This window comes from Girardinichthys multiradiatus, chromosome 5 (assembly GCF_021462225.1).
Source record: "Girardinichthys multiradiatus isolate DD_20200921_A chromosome 5, DD_fGirMul_XY1, whole genome shotgun sequence".
NCBI classification, from domain to species: domain Eukaryota; kingdom Metazoa; phylum Chordata; class Actinopteri; order Cyprinodontiformes; family Goodeidae; genus Girardinichthys; species Girardinichthys multiradiatus.
In genome coordinates, this window is record NC_061798.1 from 43,535,061 (window position 1) to 43,547,672 (window position 12,612).

The 12,612-nt window shown below is 37.7% G+C and overlaps 1 protein-coding gene across 8 annotated transcripts in view; it reads right to left on the reverse strand.

The window, feature by feature from the left end:
• fat1a (FAT atypical cadherin 1a) overlaps window positions 1-12,612 on the reverse strand; it is a 112,059-nt gene that overhangs the window by 67,920 nt on the left and 31,527 nt on the right. For all 8 annotated transcript variants that reach the window (XR_007038166.1, XR_007038167.1, XM_047364570.1 and 5 more), the window contains exon 4: window positions 4,374-4,435. Coding sequence is in view for 6 of the 8 variants with exons in the window: in XM_047364570.1 (XP_047220526.1) it covers window positions 4,374-4,435 (62 nt within the window). In the remaining 2 variants the exon portion in view is untranslated. The remainder of the gene's footprint in view (window positions 1-4,373; window positions 4,436-12,612) is intronic.

Genomic DNA, 12,612 nt, shown 5'->3' on the forward strand with positions numbered 1-12,612 from the left:
GCTGATCCCTTGAATGACAACATAGGAGGCTTCTTGTTGAATTTTAAATAATGCAGGACGAAGTTGACATCCCAGCTGAAAGTATCCCACTTACAATGTGCAATATAACCACCAAAGTGGCACATAGTATGAAACTTTTAAAAATGTCATTATGCACAAAATTTAAATTTTTATTGAAATTCTGTATTGCATTAATTTATTCATGTGTAGAGCACATTTAAAAATAACCTCAGTCCCACCAAAATGTTTTAGAAGGAAATACTAAAGAAATGTAGCACAATATAAGAAACTATTAAAAAGAATACCAATAAATAAGTAAAGACCAAATCATCCAAATAATAGTTAAAAGAAACTATAACATACTCAACAAGAGAAAAAGTCTTCTAAAGAGATGTTTTTTGAATAGTTCATAGTCGTAGACAGTTCTCATTTGAATTGGGAGACCTAAATGCTGGGTCTCCTTTGGTTCTTAGCCTGGTCTCTGGAACTTGTAGCAGGTTTGTTTACTCTGAAAACTAATAGTAAAAGTTTAAACTAGGTAATAAAATAATGTAGAAGTCGTTCGGCTCATTTTAACTATGACACCCACAACTTCATAAACTTATTTTCCTAGGTCACAGACGCTGTGCAGTAACTCATCTATTGTAGTTATTTCATTTCACCATTTCACTCTGGTTTTAAGTAAAAGCTGTGGTTGTCAGAAATAAAACTAAATTGGTCAAAGCTGCAACTGTAACCAATTTTGAAAAGGATTTCACCAACAAAGACTTAAGTTGTGTTCTAGCACTTATTAGAAGAGAGAAGGGGGAATAACAGCTGTGGTGTCAGGGTGTGACATTTTGGACTTTTGTTTGTGATTTTTTATTGTTTACTTTTCGTCCAGGTGTTTCTAGTTTGGGTTTTCCAGCTCTTCCTTATAGGTTAGCTTTAGTTATTGTTTATTTTTGGTTTGTACATATTCTGGTTCTCTCGTTCTGTTTCCTTTCCAGTTAATTCAGTCAGTGTGGTTAGGTTTGTTTACTTTTGTAATCAGGTTTTCTTTATGGGTTCTTTGTTTGTTCTTAGGTTGTTATTGTTGTTCCTATGTTCCCTCTAGTTTCTCTGTTTACTTTAGTTCATGGTTATTCTAGTTTTCTAATGCTTCATTTGATTATTTATCCTTGTTTATGGTTTTGCTTGGTCTGTGTTTCTCTTTATTGTTTATTAGTCACTTCGCCCATGCTCAGTTTTTGTATTTGTTTCACCTGTTCCTTCTGTCTCCTTGTCACACCTGTTCTTTATTCCTTTGATTACGTGCCTTTGTCTCCCTCTGTATATTAGTTACTACCCCTGATTCTGTTTTGCTACTTTCCTGCAGAGAGTACTTATGTAAGTTTTGGTCTTGACTCTTGTTAGAACCTGCAGTGATTTTTGCTACGTTTTTCTAAAAACCTCTGGAATAAAGACTGAAGACTTCTTACAACATACTGCTTCCAAGCTCTTGTCTGCACTTTGGTCCACCCCAAAACCCCACCGTGACATGTGGTTGGAAATTAATATCGCTGTTCCAGCCATAAACCTGTGATTATTTCACAATATAAAACTGTATTATAACCACTTCAAATACAGAGGAAATATGCAACATGCATATTTTATAAATAAAACTTGAGATGTGTACTAAAGTACCACTGACCACACATGCAGCAGTGTCTTGCTTCCTAAAAATTTGTTTAGGATCCATAGAGGTTGTGGTTGGTTTTCATTAAAAGAGAATTTAAAATTCGCATTCTCACATATAAAGCACTTAATGATCTACCTCCATCATACATAAGAAATCTGATTGTTCAATATATTCGTAACAGAGCACTTCGTTCTCAGACTGCAGGTTTATTGGTGGTTTCCTGGAGTCTCTAGAAGTACAATGGCAGGCGGATCTTCTAGTCATCAGGCTCCTGTCCTGTGAAACAAACTCACAGTTTTAGTCTGTGAGGCAGAAGCTATTGGCTGAGTTTTTGCTGTGACTAAGTGTATGTGCTCTTTTTAATACACTGAGCCTGGTTCTGCTGGAGGTTTCTTCCTGTTAAAAGGGAGTTTTCCTTTCCACTGTCGCTACATGCATGCTCAGTATGAGCGATTGCTGCAAAGTCAATGCAAGCCACTGTTCACTGGTGCTACATGCTCATCCAGAAGGAGTGAATGCTACAAGTTACTGACTGGGTTTCCTTAGATAGAAAAACGTTTTAACCAATTTGAATAATAAACAGAATTTGACTGCATTGTTTGATAGGATTAATTGGAATGTTTGTACCTGACTTGAAATCTGTATGATTCAATTGAATTGACTTTGTAAAGTGCCTTGAGATGACAAATTGTGAATTGGCGGTATATAAATAAACTGAAATAAATGGCTGTAACATCCTATATTAAAACTATTTAATAATTCAAAAAAAGGATTTGTTTCCTCTTTAACAACAGACGGCTGTAAATAGACGATGCTTTAAAATCTAAAGTTAAAGTTAACAGAAAGTATGAACTTTACGCTATTTTAATCTGGCTACTGAATTATAATGCTGAAAAATTCCTCCATTTCAAAATGCTTAATATTCTCCTTACACAAAATTCCATCCACAAGTTCATTTCATCCACAAGGGCATTTTTATCGGGCACTTTTCTAATTTTTCTTTACCTGTTAAATGCAGTGAGTTATAAGGCCCCTTGGAAAACAAACCTGGTCCAGGAAAAGGTTCCTTTTGTGGAAACACACCTACAGTAAGGAAACTAACGGCCTCATTTAGCTTCAGTAAGATGGTGTGCGGCTAAATTTAGGAGGCTTTGGAGGTAACTAAGTAAAGAGTAGTCCAGTGCAACATCCACTTGCGTTCTCAAAGTCCTGTTCTGGTGATCAGGCCTTCACCTTAGAAATCAACTTTAAATGAAATAATCCTGTCTTAAGAACAAAGATAATTTGAACATCAAGTTGTAAATGAAAAGAACAATAAAATCAGGGTACTGGTGTTTTGAATGGCAAACTGACACAGACATAGCCATCCAACACTCCCAAATATAAAATTTCTAAACAGAAGAATTTCTTATTTGTTTTAAGTTGTGGATATTGATCTACAGCCAAGACCATATGTGTTTAAGACAGTTCCTTATCAACTAGACAGAAATAGCTTGAATGGGCAAACAGATCTCATCATCAGTGAATCAATGGAAGCATGTTTTCTTTTTTTGTTTTTGCATGTTTTCTAATTACTGATCCCCATGGTGGCAAATACAATGAAAACAGAATGGGACAGAGCTCTGGGGCACCCCACAACTAAGACAGGACACTGATGAATAATGATGACCTAGTTAACTGGAAGTTTAAAAACCAGGGAATCACTGACAGAATGTTGCTTAACATAAAAAGCTCAAAGTAATATTTAATGTGGTTATTACATGTCTCTGGAGGCATTTTGAACATTCATGAAGTGACAAAAATTCAGAAACAAAGCCTAAGTTGGTCTTGGATGACAATAACACTACCTTCTATACTGAGACCTTTACTCAGATGCATAAGGTAGCAACTATAGGATAGAGTAGCTTTGGTATTTTGATGATATCTACAATAAAATAAAACATGCACCTATTTTCTCTAGTGCAAAAGGGGATCCTCCTTATCTATTCCCTAGTTTAACACCACTTTTTTTTCTTAATCCTGCATTACAGCTGGTGCAGTGAAACATGAGCAGAGTACAATGTATGAAACGACCCTGACAGATGCAGCAGTTCTAACAATAACCAAGAAATAACTAGTTTGTATTGCTTTTAATAATAATTAAAAGATGTTTTGTTCTCTGTCAGCCATAGAAGCACAATTAAAAGAGCTATTATCAACATTGCTTCTGTGGTGTGAAAGAAGAAGGGAAGCATTAAAGGAAGAGAGAAATGTGCTCAATTAAATCCCACAAGTTTAGACATTGGCCTAGTAGGTTTACAGCAGTTTCCTGTCTCAGCCTGCTCCATCCATCCACGAGACGCAACATTGGGAAAGAACAAAGGAACAGTCACCAGCCTCTCCCACACACCTCTCTCCCTCCTACCCCGTCCGGAAATCAGTAGGAGAAATTACTCCTAAAAGACCGTTCTTGCATATCTATGAAGGCTTCTCGGTTGGCAACATGTGGCACTCGGTCAAAGTTGGCTGAAAAGGCCAAACCTCACATACGGAAAATCCCCAGCTCCCCAGTTCAATTTTCTTTTTTCTGCTGTTCTGAGTAACTGAATATGTTAACCTTTTTCATTTTTTCCTTTTTATTTTCCTAATTATCATGTCGCTACATGAAAAAACTAAATATTATATATTTTCATAGTAATAACATAGAAAGACAAATATTAGTTAAAATGTTTACCTCAAGTATGTGCTCATCCTGTTGTTCCCTGTCAAGTTTCCTTGAAGTGGTGGTAACAAGACCTGTTAAAGACAACCAACAACAAAATAAATATATTAATAATATATGTAAATATAAAACAAATATAAACAGATAAGCTATACAAACAATACAAATATATAACAACCTATGTAACTTTCTATTTATTAAGTGAGGTAACCAAAAAAACCTGGCAATACACAAACTGTACCTGCCAGAATGCAGATTGATAGGTTGATTGAACAAACCTTTGCAGTTTTGGTCATTTTGTACCCAACATTTTCAGATGCAAATTAGTTCCTTCTGCCACAGGATACTTTGTACCAACTAAGCCTTAATTCTTACCCGCCAGTGTGACGTTTCATACTGATTTACTGACAACCAGTGTAGTTTTCTATACTCTGATCATAGTTTAATATTATTTAACATCCGGGGTATGGCGAATTGAAGAATTGACCTGGAGCCTTGTTTGTCAAAAAGTAAAGAACAAAATTCTTTTCTTCCCTTCTCTCATTTTCGATACAGGCAGGTTGTCTTTATGGGTGTTTCATTACATTCTGAATGGCTCTATGGTAAGTAGCCTTCATGAGTATAGTATGTAAATATGGGACGAAATATTAGGCATGCAGTTATGAAGTGCTTTGTTCACTAGTATTGAATGGTAGTAGGAGGGGATGAAATGCCATTGTAGAGGTACAAATGGTAATGCGCGTACTGGCCGACACAGCAGATTAAGAAAACAGCGAGTCAGATGGTGAACAGAAGAAAAACAAAAATGACATGTTTAAAAAAGTGAATGGTGTGATCTGCTGTTTTACTAATTTGGATAATTTGTCTCTCAGGAACCACAATGTTGTCCTTGCTTTGATAATCTGGTGAGAAATCTTTGTATTCTTTTCAGCTCTGTTCTTCTATTCTTTTGTGCAGACAGGGTACAAACCACCATGGCCTCCAACAAGTTTTTAGTGAAAACTGTATAACTGTAAGCAAAACACAGGTTCAACTAAAAGGTAATGCTAATGCCTTAACAGAAATTTTACACAGAAACAACAATTACATTTTTAGTAAGAAGTGACCACATCTACAACATTCTAGTTCTGTCTTGGAAGAAGGCAGAAATGAAATTACATCACTAAAATTGAATTGTACTTTGTCCTGATTTTTCACAAGTATTAGCAATGCATCACAGCTTGCCAGAACAGGAAGTTAGAAAAGTAGTAGTTAAAGGCTTTGTTAGCCATTGCTAAAGGTTTTAGCAATGTTTATTACCTTGTTATTAATTCTTACCCCATGAAAACCATTTAGGTAGATAATTATTATAGTGAGCATGTTCAATAGTTTTTCATAATGACATTTCTGACAGTGTTGCTTAAATATCAGCAATTTGTGGCCTCTATAATGGAAGTTCCACTGACAAAAATATTCTTCTAGTGTTTGTTGCAAACCTGTGAAATACAAATGCATTACCAGCAAGCACACAACTATGAAGTATATTTGCTAGTGTTTCCCTTGTAAAACGTCAGTGCTTGAATTGCTGATAACCATTCATGGCAAGGCCATCTTCTAGGACACCTTTTTAAGGTGTTTAAAAAAAATGTCTCTTAAAAAGAAATCATTGTCCTTATCGTCAATGATTTCTTACTAGGCTGGAATAGACAGCTGGCAAACACTGAGAAGATAAAAATGCATGGCACCAATATCTGATTGGTAAAAAAAGAGATAAAAACAACTCAAAAAATGCTACCACTCACTGTACTTGAACTAATCCAAACCCAGCTGGTTATTTCATCAGTTTGAGTGACATGTCTGAATCTGCGGGAGTATTTTGCCTGTGGTCTCCCCCATTGTCAGACAGCGCCCCCCCATACTGTCTGACAAGTGTGAAATATCACAAAGATCTGCAAATAGTAACCATACAACAGTGTAGGCTTGACACCCTACTTTTAGTTTCTCCACAAGCTGAATAAATAGATGGCTAAGTCAGAGATTAAACACGAGAGAAAGTACATTTTACACCAAAGAAAGTTCAGAAAAGCTCCTGCTGTTAGTTTGAATGCTTTAATGGACTGATGTCATGTGACATCAATCCCAGAGGGAACTTTGATAGTGAAAGTACAAACTGTTTATGTAATTTTGCACCAAACTCACAAACAAGGCAAGAACAGAAAGAATGGGGGAAGGGTATCGCTACATCCTCCATTATAGGCAGCGTTAGGTACTCACTCCCAAAGTAATTGCAACTTTGCAGAGACTGAATGTAGAGTAGACATGCCAACTTCGACCGCACCGGAGTTCTCTGCCTGCCACAGTGCATTTGATTAACATAAAGCAAAAGGATTTCGGAAACCCAAACCCATCAGTGGCACATATGTCTGCAACAAGAATAGCCGGCCACAACTTCTAGGTCCACATAAATACCCATCCCTTGCACTGAGATTGAGGGATATGAAAGAGGCACTACTGCTTGCTCTTCTTTTTTTATAATCCTCTTGGTCTTAGGCTTTATTTAATCTTCAGAGTGAGCTGCAAAGATGTAAGTCCTCTTATATTTGCTCAGAAAATTGAATGTCTGAAGGTGCAACCAATTTTTTTTGCTCTTCTTGCCAATCATGGCTGCTTACCAGTGGTGGCTTATTTACATTTTGCAACAGCTCTTACTTAAATTACAAATCTAAAGAAAAAATATAAATAACTTGAAAGAGAAGACATTCCTCTATCTTTCTTGAACCACAAACTCTACCAACACAAAGTAAAAAAGATGTTCCAGCAGTGACATCACAAATTATGTTGAATAAATGTGTGTGTCATGCAGATTATTCTTTGCCATTTTGCACGGTGTCTCGAGAATTATCATCAAAACAAATAGTTCTGGTGTGCAACATCAGAACAGGCCACACTGAACAATTATTCATGTGCTCCAGCAGGGCCGGAGAAGATGGATGATCATGTTTTTTGCCTCCCCCGTGTGCTATGTTAGGCAACTATTCACCTAACATGTATTCTACAGCAGAATACAGATGACAACATTTTTCTCACCAAATCCATAAGTCAGATATATTATTTGTCTGCAAATCAACTGCTTAATCAACATTAAGATGGATTCTATAAGAGCTACACATCTTATAATGCAAACATATTACGTATAATCTGCACGCCAAATGTTTCTTTGAAACATTTCAACCAAGCTAGTGTTGTTTTGTATTTTTTTGCATAAATATAAGCTTGTGACTGGACTTGTAGTTAGTTTACACTTCAATACTAAGGCAGCAGGCTTCAAGGAAGACGCGTTAATGACAGGTTGTATTTATTTTTTTCTCCGCTGTTTATAGCTGCCTGCATGGATGAGAAGATGTGTGAAATAAGACCTTGTTAGAGAGACAAAGAGCTGGCACACAAAAGGGCAATAAACAGTTGAAGAGGCATTTATCCCTTCTCAAATGATGGATGGTTGTTTATTGAAGTTAAAATAAGAGCATCTTAACCTCTCAGCATACCCAAATTATTAAACATGAACCGATTTCATATAAAAATATATTATGAAATGATTTTATGTATCACCTAAAAGAGCTTAAAATCACTGAGGTCTCAGCTTTTCAGGAATGTAATCAGATCATCACATTTTACCACTTAAAGATACAATCCCTGAAGTTTAATTAGGTACACTTCGCCAATTAGGACTGATGTTATGTTCTAGTTAACTGTTAAGTTTGTTCATGTGCAACCAGGTAAAAGGTTTGATCTCACAAGAAGGAATATAACAAGATATTGCGCTATGAGATTTTGTGTAATTAAAAGGCTTCAAACAGCTCTCCAAGTCAGAACATGACTTTGTTTGGTAATGTAAGTTTAAACTATTACTATAAGGCTAAAATAAGAGGCTATTTCACAGTTTTTGAATGAATGATTTATAAAACCTTTACTCTTTCTTAAAAAAGGATTCTTAAATTTCTCAAAATTCTTATTAAAATCCTATTTCGTCTTGGCATGGTGAGCTGCACGTATTGTATACATATAAGCATTTAGGCAGTTTTTGTAACATTTTGGAATAAAATTCCATCTTTTGGTTTATTCACCGATGTTTCTTACACTGCCCTGATGCTCTCCCTGTTTGGTGAGGTTTTAACGACAACCTTACAGAATAAACAGCTGAAATACTCCCCCCGCTCAAAGAATGATACGCTTTGTTTTTGTTCTCTGACACTGTTAGGCCAACAGAAGCGGCTTCTATCTGAAACTAAATTTTGACATTTTTTCTTTACTGTAGCTCAACAAAAAGTGAATAGTTTTGGGTGAAACATTTTACAACTTAAATAGAATTGTGAAGCTTGGATCCTGTTTAAAGAGGACTAAGGTTGCTGTTCACTGACCAAGCCTAATGGACATGAACACAACAAAGAACACAACAAAGAAATTTGAATCAGAAACTGATTTTGAACTAAGTTAAGGCAGATAAACCAGACTGGGTAAGACTACTTTAGTAAAAATTAAAGGAAGATAAAAAAATAAAAAAAAACATAATAAGTTGTAAGAGAAAAATGAAGAGAGCTTTTCTTTTTAGATTATTCTGGTTCACTAGGATATGTGGAACATTTTGTAAGAAAATAATGTGCTTTGAGCCGCCGAACAAACAAAAACAAAAAACACTTTAAACTTGCATAGAAATCTTTTTGTGGAGTAGAGGGTTGTTTTCCACTCTTTACATTCACCCTGTCATGTTCTCAGTTGAATCGGAAATGGAAGCCTGATTTTGCGGCTATTTTGAACCATGCTGTGTTCTGGCTTGATACTTTGATTGGCTGTTGTTGCATTTTTGTTGATATGCTCCCAGCTGGCTCCTAAATGTATTACTGTGGGATCTGTAATATTAAGCTACTGCTTTTGCTTTCAGATAATTGTTCAAAACTAAACTCTCCAAGATGTTATTTATCCAGCAAAGCCAGACAGTCACCAGAGACTCTCAAGACTCTGTTGGCACTTTAGTTTCAGTTCAAGTCAGTAAAGGTGCATACCTTTCTACCACTACCTAAATGTTAAAGAACCGTATAATAACTGGTTTTAGAGCCAGAGCTGACCAAAGAAGAACACACACATATTCACACAAACGTGGGCTGAGCTAGGCCCACAGTAATTACAGCCATGCTGGTTTGAGATGGGGAGTAAAACAACAATGAAGGCACAGTGGCACACTCAACCATGTCCTTCAGCACTACAGCTAGTGTTCAAATGGAGACCTGGAGGGAATTTAGGCATCCTGAAGACTGTTGGTGTGCTTCGCTCCTGGCACACTGTCACTATGATTAGCAATGTTAAGAGCTGCACACAGTTTCATGTGGCACACAGATCAGTCAGTGATATACTAATACAAACCCAAATGCCAATCCAAACTGTAGGGGTAGTAGTAGGAGCTTTTTCTTTTTATTAAATGCATCCAGACATCACACACTAAACACTTATTGAAGGGGAGTGCAATGCTTTGCATGTTGTCAAACAAATGCCTTCTTCAGAAACACTGATTAATAATGACATCAAGAAAGGCCATATATTCATTCATAAATACATTAGGGTTCTAAGAAAATGAATAAAAAATTGTGAAAGAGGCTGTTTACATTATGACTGAATTATAGCTGTGTTCCGTTTGCCTTGGAAGTCAGCACTAAGACTTAAGAATTACTTTCCGCCAACTTTACTGTGTTCCAGTTTCAAATTGAAAAGCCAGTAGCATTTGCCAAAGGTTGTGCTGGGTGACCAGATTAGCTGCTATTACATTTTAAAATCCAATAATAACCTATTTGTCAGCAATTAATTAATTCTACCTAGAACTGCATGGGTCTATAAAGTGGGCTCAAGTACCCAAATGCTAGTTAGGGTCATACCTGAGATGCACAGTAAAATCAGCTCGTGATCAGAATCAAGCAATTTTCAGCTTGGGGTATTTCTCCAGGACATGTTGACAGATGTCAATGCTTCATTTGACTTGACAGAGCAAGAAATTCAGCAGATAACAGGAAGCCTAAACATAGTTTGCTCTGTTTGATCCTTTTGAGCTTCCAACTTCTGTTACAGAACATACTGAAACTGGAAGTACTGGCATGTATATTTGGGAATCTCCGACATCTAGGTTCTCTGAACACCTGCCTTAATGCTAGCCACATGAATTGTGCCAGTTGCTAAAATTTGGAAATGCAGCCACGCCAAGGGAAGTATAGGGTTATAATAGGCAAGTGAAACATGTAGTACAAACCAAAAACTTAGTAATGAGACTTATTGACCTTTTGCGAAAATGAAGTGTAATGCCTTTGATGTTCAACAAGAAGCTCTTTGTTAAGTGAAATTACAAATTAACTCAAAAACACCATGGGGACCACGTGGCTCAGTGGTAAAGGAAGTGGTCCTCGGTCTTTCCCTTTTGGTTTACCAAAGTGGTCATTGCTTCGGTAAACCAATGATAATACCAGAATATCCCCTTTTTATTGAGCTCTACTTTGACCGGCTCCACTCCACTTTTGCGACCATTTCCATTACTGGCTTTTCTGGCCTGGCTTTCTTGGTCCCCCCTCAACAGCAGGTCCCATTGGGGCTGACCAGTGCTGAAATGTGATGTAAAAGGACTGCTGTTCACTGATTGGCCATGGACGTGGTCAGCAGTATGTCAGCAGCATGAGAAGGTGTTTGCCGAGGTAGTGCAGAGAATGACAAGCCTTGCATTTTACTGCACTCCACAGTGCCGGAAAAGGCTCAAAGACTAAACTTACAAAGTGACAACAAAAGAATTAAGGACCCCAATAACCCAAGCAGGTCAAATCCAAAGCCGTGGCCCTGGATCCAAATCACTGTTGGAGGACATGATGTGCAACGGTGATTTTTGTATTTTACTTTCCATGTTTGTACTTGAAACCTATCTCATGTTTGGTAGGCTCACACCGAATCAGAAGACAGTAAGGGTTAACAGCGTCACAGCGCACAACGCTGACAGCTGGAGGTGGGGCTTCATGCTTCATAACTCCAGCCGTCACTTTGTCAACGGATACAAAACGGGTTTGGCGTTGAGTGGAAAGAGGCCGAGTGCGGTGGAGCTGTGCGGAAAAGAGGCAAATTTGTGTGTTTTCTCTCTTAAACAGTAAAAGCATTAATAAAAGCATGAATAAAAAATTGTATGTTAGACCCAATCCCAACCAAATTATTTAAGGAAGTGTTCCCTCTGATTACCAGCCCCATTTTAGATATGATTAATCTATCTTTAGTAAGTGGATATGTACCACAGGCTTTTAAGTTGGCTGGTTTAAATCTTATCTGTCTGAATGATTCCAGTTTGTTCATGTAAATGATAAATCATCTTTAAACTCCAGGGTTAATTGTGGAGTACCACAGGGTTCAGTACTTGGGCCAATTCTCTTTACTATATACAGGGGTTGGACAATGAAACTGAAACACCTGGTTTTAGACCACAATAATTTATTAGTATGGTGTAGGGCCTCCTTTTGCGGCCAATACAGCGTCAATTCGTCTTGGGAATGACATATACAAGTCCTGCACAGTGGTCAGAGGGATTTTAAGCCATTCTTCTTGCAGGATAGTGGCCAGGTCACTACGTGATACTGGTGGAGGAAAACGTTTCCTGACTCGCTCCTCCAAAACACCCCAAAGTGGCTCAATAATATTTAGATCTGGTGACTGTGCAGGCCATGGGAGATGTTCAACTTCATTTTCATGTTCATCAAACCAATGTTTCAGCAGTCTTGCTGTGTGTATTGGTGCATTGTCATCCTGATACACGGCACCGCCTTCAGGATACAATGTTCGAACCATTGGATGCACACGGTCCTCAAGAATGGTTCGGTAGTCCTTGGCAGTGACGCGCCCATTTAGCACAAGTATTGGGTCAAGGGAATGCCATGATATGGCAGCCCAAACCATCACTGATCCACCCCCATGCTTCACTCTGGGCATGCAACAGTCTGGGTGGTACGCTTCTTTGGGGCTTCTCCACACCGTAACTCTCCCAGATGTGGGGAAAACAGTAAAGGTGGACTCATCAGAGAACAATACATGTTTCACATTGTCCACAGCCCAAGATTTGTGCTCCTTGCACCATTGAAACTGATGTTTGGCATTGGCATGAGTGACCAAAGGTTTGACTATAGCAGCCCGGCCGTGTATATTGACCATGTGGAGCTCCCGACGGACAGTTCTGGTGGAAACAGGAGAGTTGAGGTGCACATTT